This window comes from Dryobates pubescens, chromosome 29 (assembly GCF_014839835.1).
Source record: "Dryobates pubescens isolate bDryPub1 chromosome 29, bDryPub1.pri, whole genome shotgun sequence".
Taxonomy (NCBI): Eukaryota; Metazoa; Chordata; class Aves; order Piciformes; family Picidae; genus Dryobates; species Dryobates pubescens.
Genome location: NC_071640.1, coordinates 9546035 through 9562009, shown reverse-complemented (window position 1 = coordinate 9562009; position 15975 = coordinate 9546035). Strand labels below are relative to the sequence as shown.

Below are 15975 nucleotides of genomic sequence, written 5' to 3'. Positions count from 1 at the left end.
GAGATCTCCTAGCCTGGGACAGCGCTGAGTGTAAATTTATGATCCCAGTGTTCTTGCTGAGGACCCAAAATAACTTCTGCCTGAGGATCCCATAACGCAATGGGAGATGGTTAAAATTTGCAGAGCTGATTATAATAATGGATGACTCCATCCATACTTACATGTGTAGCTTAGAGAGTGCACTGTGTCACACACAAATTGTTGGCCTAGAACTTTCCTCCTTTCCTAAGTGCATTTAATCATCAAGATAATTAATTTTTTCCTTTCATTTTGGGTGGGCAGCTTTCCCTAAAGCAGTACAATGACTTCTGAATATTAAGCAACTGACTGGGATGAATAACCATACATCCTGGGTCATCCAGGGTTCCAGATTTTGGGACCCCAAGGAACAAAGGGCTGAACTGTGTTGCATCATGGAAGATTGAAGAGAGTTACTCTAGTCTATACCAGCTTAAACCCTGATCTTCTGAGTCTATTAGCAAAGATAGTTGTGAGTCAGTGTCTAACTGGGTTTTCCTGTTCATCTGCTTCTGCTGATAGGACTTTATTGATATGGCTGCTATTAGATGAGTTGTGTAAGTGAAGTAATGTTGGTACTGGGCAGGGAAGTGCCTTTCTTAATGCTATCTGATGATGTGGAGCCATAAGGTATTCCAGTTCAGAAGGAGCTGTCCACTGGTGCCAGAGCATCAGCATCTCAAATCCATTTTCCCTGACAAAAAGGACTGAGGGTATGTTCTGTTCTGTGTGATCATAACAGAATTGTGGGAGAAACTTGGCTCTGAGTGTACCTGAGGGTTCCTCAGCTTCCTGCTTAAGCCATAGTGTCTCTGAATGTCTGACTTCAGGAAGGACATTGAGGTTCTGGAGTGGGTCCAGAGAAAGGTGGCAAAGGTGGTGAAGGATCTAGAGCACAAGTTTATGAGGAGCATCTGAAGGAACTGTGTTTGTCTAGCCTAGAGAAAAGGAGGCTCAAGGGAGACCTTCTTGCTCTACAACTCTCTGAAAGGATGTTGGAGCCAGGTGGGGTTTGGTCTCCTCTCCCAAGGAACAAGTGACAGGACCAGAGGAAAGATCATTGAGTTGCACCAGAAGAGGTTTAGGTTGGACATGAAGAATAATTTCTTCCCCAACCCACCCCTTGTCCAGGCTTCTAATGATTTGGGCTGTGATACACCTCCAAAAGCAGGTCCTTATCTATCCTTAGCAAAGCTGTGCTCTGTAGAGCAGCTCTGTCTGATGTTCTCAGAGCCTGGGACTTTACCTTCTCCTCTAATCACCAGTAAGCCCAAGGCTTTCACATCCTGAAGATACTACAAGTTCAAGCAATAAATCCATGGTGGAAGCAGAAATAGATCTGAAAACGCCAGAGGACAGATTCTGTGCTCTCACCACTAAGCAACACACATTTTCTTTTGTCATGGTTTTGATCCATTTGTAGTGTAGAGAGGGAAAAAAAAAAGATAGATAAGATAGAACTGAACATGATTTCAGAGGTGGTGGACACACAGATGCTGTCTACACAGCCTGGTAGCTCAAACCTACAGAAGGTCAGCATCAGAAACCACTCTTGTCAAGTGCCTTGAGAAAAGAGGGCTAAGTGGTACTGAATTCTAAGTCTTATTGCTTTTAATACAGTTGAATAAGCAGCTCATTCAGCTGTTACTAAGTTGGTGTGTTTTCCTGTTTTCCTGGCCTCCTAGAGAAGTGGGATCAGCATGTGATCTGTGTGTGGAAGGAAGAGTCCTGGTGCAATACGCCTTCAGCGCCTCATCTCCCATGCCCTGCGATCCCTCAGGGCACTGGAGCCCACGGGAAGCAGAAGGTGAGTCACAGGCCTGGGGACAAAGACATGGTGTGGGAGAAGACAGGCTGAGAGAGTTGGAATTGTTCAGTCTAGAGAAGAGGAGGCTCTGGGGAGACCTTCTGGTGACTGTTCTGCACTTAAAAGGGTTGATTTAGGAATAGTCTGTTGTGACAGGATAGTCTGTTGTGATAGTCTGTCTGTTGTGACAGGAGAAGAGTGATGGTTTGAAACTAAGAGGGAGATTCAGAATAGATAGAAGGAAGACGTTTTTTAGACTGAGGGTGATGAGATACAGGCCCAGGTTTCCCAGAGAGGTGGTAGATGCCCCATCTCTGGAACCATTCCAAGGAAGGTTGTTTGGAGCTCTGAGCAACCTTCTCTAGTTGCAGATGTCTCTGCACACTGCAGGGCTTTTGGACTTCCCACCTAAAGCAGCCCATGATTCTATGATAAGATGGGCCAGAGCAGAAGGAGATTCACAAGGGCAGTTGGAAAACCTGCCAGAGTGACTGATTATGCCTGTGTGTATCATGACCAAAACTGGAGGACAGATGCATACACTGTGCCTTGTGGCAATGCCACTGGCTGAAGTACCTGTGCTGCCCCTGTGTCCTGACCCTGCCCCAGAATTAACTGAATTCCAGGAGCTGAACCTGATGTTCAGAAAACAGCAGAGTGCCAAGAAATGCTGACCATTCACATCTGCCAGATTAATTCCTCAGGGGAGCTGTTTACTCCTTACACTCCAGCTCCACAAGTGAAGAACTGTGTGTTATTTATTTGGCCCTGATTTCTGCTGCTTTCATTTGCACTGAATAGCAGTGGGATACACCAGCAGGTAGGCTGAGAGGAGATTGTCTCTTGCATGCAGCATGAATGCAGGTGACTATGTCAAGCCCAGTCTGGTTCAGGGTGTTTTGTAAGTCATTCTTACTGCTCCTCTCAGAGCAGGTTGAGGGGAAAATGGTCTGCAGAGCCAGTTGTACAATGCCATTATGTCTCCATCCTTAACTCTCCTCCATATCCACTTGCCATTATGTAAGTAGCTGGATGTGGTAGAGCATGTTAAGATTATAACATACAGAGGTCAGTGATCACAAATTAGGGTTTGGAAAGGCCATAATATTATTTCAATCTGTCCATAACAAGCTGCTCTTTTGGCAATAGCATGCTGTGGTCCCAGGTTTCACAAAACACATGAGTAGGCTCAGAGAACTCAAAAGCCAGTCCCTGGATTTTGCAAGCTCATGACCCAAACCTCTTTACATTAAGGGCTTCTCTGTCCTGCAGCTAGAGTATGTGAATTATTCCATAATAATTTTAGTGGTGGCCTAAACCCAGCACCTAGCAGGGTTAGGTTAACAGCTGGGCTTGATGATCTTAGAATCATGGAATCATTTAGGTAAGAAAAGCCCTCTGAGATCATCAAGGCCAACTATCAACCCAACACCACCAAGTCCCAAAGTGCCAGGTCTACATACCCTCTGAACATCCCCAAAGTGTTCTTAAAGGTCTCTTCCAACCAAAACAATTCTATGATTCTGCAAGTAGGCTATTTGACACAGTTTCAAGCTGTGCCAGGGGAGGTTGTGCTAGGCTGGATGTTAGGAAGAAGTTCTTCCCAGAAAGAGAGCTTGGCCATTGGAATGTACTGCCAAGGGAGGTGGTGGAGTCACCATCACTGGAGGTGTTTAAGAAGAGACTTGATTGGGTGCTTTGTGCCATGGTTTAGTTGATTAGGTAGTGTTGGGTGATAGGTTAGACTCGATGATCTTGAAGGTCTTTTCCAACCTGGTAAAATCTGTTCTGTTCTATTCTATTCTATTCTATTCTATTCTATTCTATTCTATTCTATTCCATTCCATTCCATTCCATTCCATTCCATTCCATTCCATTCCATTCCATTCTATTCTAACATTGTGGTACATGCAGTGCTGGCTCCCTCGTCCTAAGGTCAGCACGTGCAGCAAGCTGTGTCCTCGTTGCATGATGGAACAAGATGTGTGGGCTCAGCAGAGGTTGTGGTTCTCTCTCTCTCTCTCTCTCTTCACTGGTTTGGACATCCAAGGCCAAGGCTGTGAGGCACAGCACAGAACACATCTGCCCTTCAGGTGGAGGTTCATCAAGAGCTCCATCATGGGAAGCAGCACTCCAGCTATGAGTGTGACTGGATTATCAAGTACGCAGGATTAGCAAAGTTTGGACCACTTGCAGTAGTAGTGCAGGGTGGAAGGTGGAATTTCCACTTAGCCAAGGCTTACAAGACTTTGAAGCTTGGTTTTGTTTGGAAGCAAACCTGAGACTTTTGAAATTCTCCATAAAGGAAAATTGAAAACAAAAAGTGTTTGAGGCTGGCCAAAATGTTTTGTTTAGCTCATATAATTCCTCTTTCATGAACTTCAGTGAAATTATGGCATTTGAAAATATCCCTTTTTTTAGCATATAATCTAGGGCAAGAGCAACTTTTAATATCAAAATAAAAGAAAAGGGGGGAAAAAGTGTCTCAAAGTGCAAAAATGAAACCATTTCTTCCAAAAAAATGTCAAAACACAATGTTCCAGTATTGCTAGGACTTTCTTCCCATCTTCTGTTCCATAATAAAATTTTGGCCAAATAAACCAAATTTTGCAGTGTGCTGGTTCTGAAGGAACTGTGCATTCCATGGAGATAGGCAGCTCTCTCCAAATTTCTCCAGTGAGCTCTGATTCAAAAACTTCTAGGTCTGACTCGTCTTGCCAGCAGCGTTATTCCTAGAGAAACTAAGCCACTCTAAGATTTATTACTAGCTGCATTTTGCATTTAATTTCCTCTTCTTACAGTGTGTGCCTCTGTGTTCCTAACTATGAAGGGTGCAGCCTGATCCTTATCAGTCTCATTCAGTTGCTGTTGTGCCATGGCTCTGGAAAGACAATCTGGGAATCGTGGCCTCGTGCTACATTAATAAGTTGTCTCCGCTTTAGGGTGGAGATTTCTGGGGTGCATTAAGAAGATTGTGACCAGCAGGTCGAGGGAGGTGCTTGTCCTCTTCTACGCTGCCCTAGTGAGGCCTCCTTTGGAGTATTGTGTCCAGTTCTGGGCTCCTCAGTTCAAGAATCATAGAATCATAGAATCAATAAGGTTGGAAAAGACCTCAGAGATCATCAAGTCCAACCTATCACTCCACATCTCGTGACTAACTAAACCATGGCTTCAAGTGCCAGGTCCAATCCTTTTGTGAATGCTGCCAGGGATGGTGACTCCACCACCTCCCTGGGCAGCACATTCCAATGGCCAATTATGCTCTCTGTGAAGAACTTTCTCCTCACCTCGAGCCTAAATTTCCCCTGGCACAGCTTGAGACAGTGTCCTCTTGTTCTGGTGCTGGCAGAACTACTGGAGAGAGTCCAGTGGAGAGCTACAAGGATGAGTAAGGGAATAGAACATCAGTGTTATGAGGAGAGGCTGAGAGACCTGGGGCTGTTTAGCATGGAGAAGAACAGCTGTCAATGCTGATAAATAGCTAGGTGTGGGACAAGGGGATGGGGCCAGACCCTTTTCAGTGGTGCCCAGTGGTAATGTGAAGGGCAACAGACACAAACTGGAGTCCAGGAAGTTCCACCTCAACACAAGGAAAAACTTCTTTCCTGTGAGGGTGATGAAGCACTGAACCAGGCTGCCCCGAGAGGTTGTGGAGTCTCCTTCTCTGGAGACTTTCAAAACATGCCTGGATGTGTCCCTCTGTGATCTGCCCTAGGTGAACCTGTTCTGGCAGGGGGATTGCACTAGAGGATCTCCACAGGTCCCTTCCAATCCCCACCATTCTTTGATTCTATGAAAATATACCCAGTGTGTGGTATTTGTTGCTCTGTAATTTCCTGTCGTCACTGCCACCCTCCCTGACATTTGGGATCTCTGCCTATTTGCACTTGCTCTGAGTTACAAATAGCACAGTTAGATCATTGTCTGGCTTCTTTAATTGTCTATCTGTGAGTACTCAAGCATGCAGGCTTTAAATTCACTTTCTGCACATGTTCATGTGTAAATCTCCACTGCCTGAATGTGCATGGAAAGTGAGCACAAAGGAGCCACACACATGGCCAAAATGAACTCATTTCAAAATCTGAGACGACACTCATGGAAAAGGTTTCATAGTACTCATCCAGCTTCTTACCAGGAAATCACATTTTTGACATGTCTCTGAAGCAGCTCTGAACCTGGTTGGTCTGATTTAGTTTTCTGGAGGTCTCCAAGCACTGTCACCTTGCACAGCTACCCCCAGTAGCTGGCACCAGATGTGGTCAGGACTACATGTGAGCTGTGATCGTTGCACAGCTCTGCAACGGGGACTGCATCCTGACTAGTGCTCTGCTTTTGCCTGAATATTGTGGGGTCCAGCACTCCAGGCTGAGATACTTTCTGATTCTTTTTCAGCCAGTTGTGCCCCTTGGTAAGGGTTGTGGGAGGGCACTGGAGGTCAGACAGTTCTGGTTTACTCTTTACCTTCATCATAGAGCAAGAAAACTCTAACCAGCAACAGCAGCTAGATAAGCAAACCTTACAGCACCCCCACAACTTGGTCTAAGGGGACTTTAATATCTGAAAGGTGATCTTGGCTCAAAGCCAGGTAAGTACCTTTCCTTACTGTGCAATATATGCATGTATCAGTCAGTTCCTACTGCCTGCCTCACTACTGACTGAGAGAAATACGAGAACACAAGAAAAGGTTTTGCTGCCTTAGGCTGCCCCAGTGCCCTTCCTTTCCCAGTGGCAGTCTTTCACTGGAGAGTGATTTATTCTGTTTTCACAAGTGCAGTTGTCTCAGGTGAACGTTAGAGTCCCACTGGATAGTTCCTTTCTCTTGACCACGTAAGACATGTGGCAGGTGAGCTGTAGCTGTGACAGCAGCTGCATCCCAAGAGACTGCTGGTCCCAAATGGCCTTGTACAGAATCCCAGAATCCCAGCAGAGTGGGGTTTGGAAGGGACCTCTGGGGATCATAAGCAGGTTCACCTAGAGCATGATGCACAGAATTGTGTCCAGGCAAGTGTGTCTAGTGTCACCTGTGCATACAAGTGTGACAAGTCTCTGCCCATGTACCAGAAGGACATCTACCCCAGCCACTTCACTTGACTGCATGTTGAAGGCTTGTACAGACACAAGTATCCGTGGCCAGCGTTTTGGGGGAAGCCTCTCTCCCAGCCTACCATCTCTGCTACCCAGGAGATGACATTTGGGTTACTCTCACAAGCACTCACATATTCATAGATTCATATCACCATTGTGGCTGGAAAAGACTTTTAAGATCATTGAACCCAAGTATCATCTAACTCTACCAAGTCTGTTGCTCAACCATTGTTAACGATGTCCCTTTGTCTTAGGCAAGACATAATGTTGTGCAAGACTCTGTTCTATGATCAGTCTTATTGATGATCTCATAAGCCAAAGGATTTTCAGAACCCAGATGCACAGGGGCACCTTTTCTTTTTTTTTTTTTTGTATACAAATATTTGTCATTTTCATAGCATTTGCCCATCTCTAGAAATCTAAGTGTTACATGGAATAAGGTTTCCATTTTCTCCCACAGTTAAATGAATGTTTCTTGTGCAGGTCTAAGTGTTTGATGATATTTCAGAGTCTCTTTATCTCAACTTAATTGATGTTTTTAGGCTATGGATGATTACAGTCAATCTCTCATTTTGGGGTCATGATCTGCATCAAACTCCCTGGGGCTGTTCCCAATTCCTGTAACTCCAGGGATCACACCTTGATCTACCAAAGTGTGTAGGTTTAGTCACTATTTAAGTCTTACAGAGGCTGTGAACTGGCAGAGGTGTATTGGTAGGAACCCAGGCTGGAATCACCTTTGATGATAGAAGGCTGTGAGCCATTAATCAACCCCATTTTTTTTCTATCTGTGAGATGGCAGTGATAAGATTCACAGAGCTTCCCAAAGCCCTCTGAGATACTAGGGTTAAAAACACCTTCTCAGGGCTTCAGTCAGAAGCCTTCTATGAGCCTTTGAGAAAGCCATTGGCAGGCTCAGCCAAGCACAGGCAGAGGTCAGCAAGTGTTGTGAGATAATGTGAGTCCTGGGGGATGTTCAGTGATTACACATAGCACTTGTGAGCCTGCCGGGGGGGGGGAAACCTGAGCGTGTTAAATGGAATTCTGGCTTTCTTCAAAATATATATGGCTGCTGTGGTGTCTCCAGATGCTGAGGCTTGTGGCATTCCTGCTGCTCTCTGGCATGTGAGGTGGAGAGTGGGGCTGTGGGTTTGTGTGAGTGATGGTGAAGTCGTGCATCTGCAGGATGATCTTGTTGGATGGTGGAAGAACTACCTGAGATACCAGGAGATCTATTCTGCATCTGAGTTCATTTGGTATGGACAGGAGAATTCCCTGTGCTGCTTGTCCTTGACAGAAGGGGCACATTTCTAGCACTTCATAGGATCACAGACAGTAAGAATAACCTTTACACATTGCCCTTTTCTCCTCAAATTAGCAGTGATGTCCTGTTTGTCCATGTCTGCCCTGTGCTTTATCTTGCTTTCTTTCTCAGTTACAAACAGATGTGCTCTCCTTGTTTTACTTTTTTTACCCTCTCCCTTCTCTATTCCTCTCCTCTCATTACTGTTCTTTATCTTTACTTTTTTCTTTCTTCTTTTCTGTGTACTTCGCCTGCTCTCTGTCCTGCTTGTTCCCCTTTCTTGTGACTACTTGGGAAGAATAGGGAATTTATGGCTCTCACTGGATTCTGTTACCAACTGTTCCACCCATCTGACCTCTCTGGATCTTGCAGATCCAGACCCTGTGCCAAATTGTAATGTTACCGTAGTATTTGGGAGCCCAGAAAGCATTGTGGCTTTCATTAGTTTTTAGCAATACCTCCCATGTAGCTGAACATAGCCAACGGTGAGAAATGTAGAAGTACAAGTGCCTGCTGTTCCACCACAGCAAGCACAGAGTCAGTTCAGACCTGAGCTTCATGTACCTCCAGAAAAAAAAGGGTCTTACACAGCGTGCTGGATTAGCCTGTAAATGGCACTAGAGTGCCTCAACAGCATAGTGCCACAGCTCCTTGGAATCAACAAAAGCTCTTTTCTTGTCTTTGTTGAAGAGAAAAAGGTTGTGTTTTAGAGTGAGAGGCAAGGGAATAAGTAAGGGCACAGAGGTGAACTGAAGGCAAAGTGACTCTGTTTATCAGGTAAAGCACCAAGTAGAATTGCTGGGAAATATCATTGTTTGGCTCAGGGGAAGGCACTGAAATAGGAAATTCAGGACCAGATGCACTGGCACGGTGTGTGCTGTGTGCTGTTCGGCCCAGCTGGGCAGTTAAACTGGGCTTGCATCTCTCACCCAGCCAGGAGACATCGGCATTTCATTCCTCCTCTCCTTGCTGGCCATGGTGCTTCTGCTCAAATATGCAATTAGTTTCCTGGACAGATATGTTCTCATGCCACCAGTTTGTATTTCAAGACTGATGCCAGTGCTAACCCACGTTTTCTAACTTCTTTTGTGCCCTATCTTTGCTTCCTTGTTCCCTTCCAGGGCACCCTGATGTTGAGCAGCCTTGTAAATCCAGTGTCAGAACATGGAGTCCCAACTCGGCAGTCAACCAACACACAGTACCCCCAGCCTGCCCTGAGCCTCAGGGCTGCTACCTGCAGCTGGAGTTCCGTTACCCCCTGACTCCAGAGTCCCTCACAGTCTGGGTGACATTTGTTTCCCCAGACTGGGACTCCAGCGGAGCAGTGAACGACATCAAGCTGCTCACCATCAGCGGGAAGAACATTTCTCTTGGGCCGCAGAATGTCTTCTGTGACATCCCACTGACCATAAAACTGGATGCAGGACAAGTTGGGGAGGAGGTGTATGGGATCCAGATCTATACTCTGGATGAGCACCTGGAAATCGATGCTGCCATGCTGAGCTCCGTGCCCCACAGTACCTTGTGTGTGGACTGCAAACCCATCCAGTACAAAGTGGTTCGGGACCCTCCTTTCCAGTCTGGATCTCCAGTTGTCATCTCCAACCTCAGCAGGAGATTTGTCGACACGTAAGTACTGCTTCCAGTACTGAAGAGGCTTGTTCAGAGGAAAACAAACACCTGTTCCTCCCATTCCTGGTAGTCTCCAGCATCACAATTGATTGCTAGGGTTTGGAAGTAAATAGAGGTGCCAGGTATGACCCAGAGAGGATATTCCCAGGGGGCCAAGAAGGCCAATGGCATCCTGGCCTGTATCAGGAGCAGTGTGGCCAGCAGGAGCAGGGAGGTCATTCTGCCCCTGTACACCACAATGGTTAGGCCACACCTTCAGTCCTGTGTCCAGTTCTGGGCCACTCAGTTTAGGAAAGATGTTGACTTGCTGGAAGGTGTCCAGAGAAGGGCAACAAAGCTGGGGAGGGGTTTGGAACACAAGCCCTGTGAGGAGAGGCTGAGGGAGCTGGGTTTGCTTAGCCTGGAGAAGAGGAGGCTCAGGGGAGACCTTCTTGCTGTCTACAACTCCCTGAAGGGAGGTTGTAGCCAGGTGGGGGTTGATCTCTTCGACCCAGGCAACCAGCACCAGAACAAGAGGACCCAATCTCAAGCTGTGCCAGGAGAGGTTTAGACTGGATGTTAGGAAGAAATTCTTCATAGAGAGAGATTGCCCATTGGAATGTGCTGCCTGGGGAGGTGGTGGAGTCACCATCACTGGAAGTGTTCAGGAGGAGACTTGATAGGTGTTGGTTGCATGGTTTAGTTGATTAGATGGTGTTGGATGATAGGTTGGACACGATGATCTTGAAGGTCTCTTCCAACCTGGTCTATTCTATTCTATTCTATTCTATTTTGACAGGAGCTCCACACTCAGGTGAAGCAGCCTGAGATTTTATGGGGAGTTTGGGAGAAATTTCCGGGCAGCTTGTGCAGAGAGGTGAAATTCAGGCTTTGCTTAATCAGAAAGGATATTGCAAACTATCTGAGCTCTGATAAGTTAAGTGTTTAAGATAACCTAAATGGGGACCTCTGGAGGAACATGGCCATCATTTTTTCAGAAATCAGTTGAAAGTAGCATTTTGATGGAGAAGGAGAGAGCAGGGCTTTCAGCGCTGCTGCAGCAGCAATTAGCTGCTAAAGGAAGGATGGAAAAATACACTTTGCATGTTTAGGTGTCTAAAAGTATTTCAGGCACTTTCATTTTCTGCTTTCAATAAAACAAATTGTGTTGGAGTGAGGTTGTTCTAACGCAGCAAACATGCCAAACACACTGGTTTGTTGTAGGGACTGAGTTCCATCCCAGATGCAGCTATGTTCATCTACTCAAGGAATGCAAGATTGTTGAGGAGAGTCCAACTTCAAAATATTTAGTGATTTCAAGGTGCTCCATAATCTACCCAAAGGCATTCTGCAGCAGCAAGCAAAACATCTTTTGCATAACATGATTCCCTGGAAGTGATTCACTCATCTGTGGGAACAACGTGAAGGTCTTTTGAAAAATGAGCACCAGATAAAAGGAAACCTGCTAAGAAAACTGCACTCCAATTTAGAAAAGATGATCTAATTAGTACAGCTAATATCAAGGAAGCATACATCATTATGGTCTTCTAAAGCATATTTAAATATAATAAAAATGATTAATTAACATTTCAGTAATTATGAGCTACCATCCCTTTCATGGCCCAATTATGCAGCTTAGAAGATGCAAATGGCCCCTGTGGATTTAAAACTTCAAGGTAACTAACAATAGTGATTATACAAACAAGACCCAGGACATCAGTGATGTTACTCATGTGCTGAAAGTTAAGCATGTGCTTAAGTGCTTTCTTGGGCTGTAGCCTTGTTCCAACAATTGCTGGCACTTGACTTGAGGTGAATATTGGCATATGGGAAACGTGGAAAACGGTGAATTTTCCCATGGTTTTGCTGTGAAAGCATCTTTGCCTGAATCCTGGCCCACTCTCCTTGGAAAATGGGACTGGTTTGCTTTGAAATACTTGCATACCTTAGCACAAGTTCCCACAGAAACAGGTCCAGTTTTGAGCTCATAGCAGAATGTGAAAAGAAGGAAGGAAAGAAAAGAAAGAAAAGAAAGAAAGAAAGAAAGAAAGGGAGGAAGGAAGGAGGGAAGGAAGGAAGGAAGGAAGGAAGGAGGGAAACCAAAACACAGCTTGTATTCTGAGTTCTGTTCCACTGTCTTCTGCTATGATTTCATGGGTCTCTGCTAGTTTCTAGCTAACTGAAGTGTTCTGGTCATTAAATCAGTAGCCAGGGATTAATGACAGCTTTCTGTGCATCACTGAGTCAACAACATAGGATAACATTACTGTACCTGTTTGTACATCTCACCTGGTTATGTAGCCAGCTAAAAATCAGACAGCAAATTTACATTCGTTTTTCTGGGTTCTACCTGTGACTAGCAGACTGAAATGAGTGCTCCTGGAGGCTGACACACTTCACCTAGCCCTGCCCTCCCATCTAGCTGGCCTTAGGTTGGCTCTGTGTCTTTCCAGGAGCTACCAGTGGGCTGTGGTGAGACACATGGAAAGCTGAAATGAACTTTTTAGTCAGTGAGTAAAAAGTCAAAGATACAGATTTTTGAGCACCATTGTTGGTTTTGATTCAAGACTTGTGCATGCTTTTGAAATGTTGAAAAGTGGGGTGACTTTCTCTCCTAGTGGCATATGAGCACAGCACTGCTCCGCAGCCCCTGGTGAGGGGTGGTCAGACAGGTTTGCAGGCTGCTATTGGATGTCCAAGTTGCTGTTGTCCTATACCTTGAGACACCTCAAACATACTGAAACTCTTCATGGGGTTGTGGTTATATGGTAGAGGCCAAGGCAAGATGGGTTTTCCATTAGCACCTTGTGCAATGTCTAGTCACAGTCTTTGCACTCTGTAAGCAGGCAGGAGAGAAGGTGCTTCAGGGAAGTCAGGGGCAGAGGTGTTGGGCTGTGCTCCTACCTATCAGTATGTGTAGAGGTAAATGCAGTCTCCCTCAACCTCATCTGCATGTTTGTCTCACTCTGTACAGCTGGAATTCAGCATATCGGTGCAACCAGACGCTGCAGCCCCTTTATCTCCCTGTAAGCCCCAAGCCAGTTCCCCCTCCTTTGTGCTTTTGCATGTTTTCCATATTAAATAAAACGACACCCCCACAAATTCTGTGGAAGCTTATTTTGAAGACAGTCACATATCTTTACTCTTGCCTTCTCTGACCTTGATCTTCACTTTCTCTTTTTCTCCCAAAGGAAATATTTGCTTGCACTGTTATCTGTGAGCAAGATCCTTTCCCCAGGTGTGGTGATGTTGAAAGAAAAATTAATTTCTCTTGCCTTCTTCCCGTCAAAGAGAGGGAACTTCTCTTTAAGCTGAGAGGAGAGAGAGCTTTAATGGATAGCCCTTGCCTAGTCAGCACTGGGTGCTTCACGGAGGAGAGTAAATAAGTAGAATAGTGGAAACCTTTTATTAAGAAATGCAAAATAATGGCAGACTTTCTGCTCTCAAGCTGAATTTTAATCTCAGCTCTTGGCTGAAGCTGAGCCTAACAAACATTTCTAAGAGACAGGACCTCATCCTTGGACCTTACAGAAACCAGGCAAGACACACTCAATTCCACTGAGTGTGATCAGCCAGAGCTGGTATCTGTGATACAAAAATGAGAGTCAGAGCCTCGGAAGAGAGCAGAAAGCTAAATAAATCAGTGGGGGAATAAAAAAGAAAAGAGGTCAGGGCAGGTGCAGCAACAGAACTGCTGAGTCTTCACACAGCGAGGAGTGATAAGGAAGGAGCCTCATCTGCAACTCTCAAAGTCTCAGCTCAGAATTTCATCCAAAGTTTGGGTTGTGCTCTTATGTAGAGGGTTGTACCTTGTTCTCTAGAAATGTTGTGCAAGATAGCCATGGTGATGAGCATGGCAATTGCTTTGCCATGACTTTGCCCTTGCTGTAACACCTCCATGCTCACAGCACTGCTGTTGGAAACTCCCCATTGCTCTTGCATTTTTTTTATAGCAGCCACTGGTTTCTCAAGAGCTCAGTGAGAAGTGAGTGCTCACAATGAGATGCTCTCCTGAAGATATACCAGGTACAGTAAGGTCCCAGTTCCACTGGGACAGTCTGGGGTGAGCAGTCCCACGGCACTCTCAGCAGCTGAGTCTGCGAGCAGCGAGCAGCTGGGTGTGCTGGCGAGGTCTGTGCTCTCCCCTCTGGCAGGCCAAGCCAAGAGACACTGAGGTTAGTTTTGGAAAGCTGTCAGAATAACTGGAAAAGTTTCTAAGAATTGGAACTTTTCCCAACTTTTCTGCCACAGATTTTGTAGGAAACCTCAAAATGTGGTGGATGGCAGTGAATTGAGTTGTCTGTGGTGTTAACCTGTAGGCTTTTTTAAGACAAAAGCACTGACCAAAATAGCCTTAGAAAGAATCCCGGCATGAAGCTAGCATGAGTTTTAGGTCTGCAGAGTTGTACATCCCTGAGAAACAAGTATGTGGAGCTGTGAGATATATGTCTGAGCCATTCTTGCACTGACTAGAGCTTTAGTACTTGATACCTAGAGATACTAAATTCATGCTTGAAAAGAAAGGAAAAAAGACTGAGAATGAAGCTTGCATTTGCTCATACAGAGAATGTGTAGTTGTACTCAGGTTTGGTTATTTTGCACCTATGTTCTATGCCTGATCCTTTTCTGTTGCTCAGTTGGAGGGGATCAGTTGCCAACTAGCTACAGTTGTTTAAGCAAGCACAGTATTTTTAAGTATTTAGTTGGAGTCTGGAGTTCCACCAGTGATAAGGCTGTAAAGCCCATGTCATTTACTGTGCTTGCACTCCACACCTCAGATGGTGGAGTGCAGATCTTACCAGGGCTTCTTGAAGTGATGGCAGAGTGATAGGGAACTTGCCATTATTGTGATTGCAGGTAGCTGGAGGGCTGCTGTGGCATTGTTCATCGGTCCTTAGAGATTCATGTCCTCCAGCACTGTTCTTTATCCAAAACAAGTGTTTGTTTCAAGGTCTGGTTTACAGATGTGTTTGCCATTTGTTATTGGTATCCGCTTGGAAGGCCATGTAAGTGACTTGTCAGACACCTCAGACTGAGTGTCACAGAATCCCAGCATCATGGGGGTTGGAAGGGTCCTCTGGAGATAATCCAGTCCAGCCCCCCTGCTAAAGCAGGGTCACCCACAGCAGGTTGTTCAGGATCACAATGTCCAACTGCGTTTGGAATCTCTCCAGAGAAGGAGACTCTACAACATCTCTGGATAGCTTGCTCCAGGGCTCCAGTACCCTCACAGGAAAGAATTTTTTCTGGATGTAGTTGAAGGAGATGGAAATCAGGTCTGAGTCTGAGTGAGTGTGAAATATTTGGTGAATTCCTACAAATATGAACCAGCAGAGAGGCTGGAGAATCGGCAGTGGCAAATCATTATGAGCAATAATTCATTCCAGCTAATTTTTGGTGTGCCTTTCAGCCCCTGACCTGACTAGGTAGGCTGTGTTTGTATGACACAGGCCCAGCTGAGCAGAGAACTGGAAAACTTTGAGTATCACAGTGATGGTATGTAAACCTAAGCCTGCTGAATGCATCACTAATATTTCAAGGCAACATCTGTCCTTATTATGGCATTCCTTCCTTCATCTTGAAGATCTATTTCTCTATTTTCTGAAGGTCTACCAGCCAGAGGAATGTATGATCTAAAGCAGCCGAAATGAATTGCCAGATCCATCTGTCATGAGGATAATTAACACCATATTTCCACCCAAACAAGATACAGATCACTGGGTGGATGTTCTCCCGACACCAAGAGCTGAAGCCCACATTATCACCATCCTCTGCTCACCCCTCCTCCGCAGTTACTGTGCCAAACCTCTCTTGATATGCCAGGAAATATCGGGGAGTATCTAGGATAGGACGGAAATGTTAAGAAAGCATTTTACATGTCCAGATTTATCTGCAAGAGCTGCTAGGTTGTCTGTGTGATATCAGCACGCTACACATCTGGGTTTCCAACAGGCTTTAGAACTGGATGTGGTATTCCAGATGTCCTTGTGCACGAATTCTTACCCAGCTACCCTGGCAATGCCTTGCCTTGATGCGTGCAAGCACCTCATATGCTTTTTTGTGTGGATACCTCCATCCCGTTGATGGTTCACAGTCATTTCTATATTATAACTCCTTTCTTCTCTGCATCTACTGAGCCTTTGCTTCAGGT

The 15975-nt window shown here is 45.4% G+C and overlaps 1 protein-coding gene across 1 annotated transcript in view; it reads left to right on the top strand.

Moving 5' to 3' along the window:
- The window catches only part of PAPPA (pappalysin 1), a 205919-nt gene that overhangs the window by 76994 nt on the left and 112950 nt on the right, over window positions 1–15975 (top strand). Inside the window, exons 6-7 of the mRNA XM_009907093.2 lie at window positions 1704–1825; window positions 9335–9842. Coding sequence (XP_009905395.2) covers window positions 1704–1825; window positions 9335–9842 — 630 coding nt within the window. The remainder of the gene's footprint in view (window positions 1–1703; window positions 1826–9334; window positions 9843–15975) is intronic.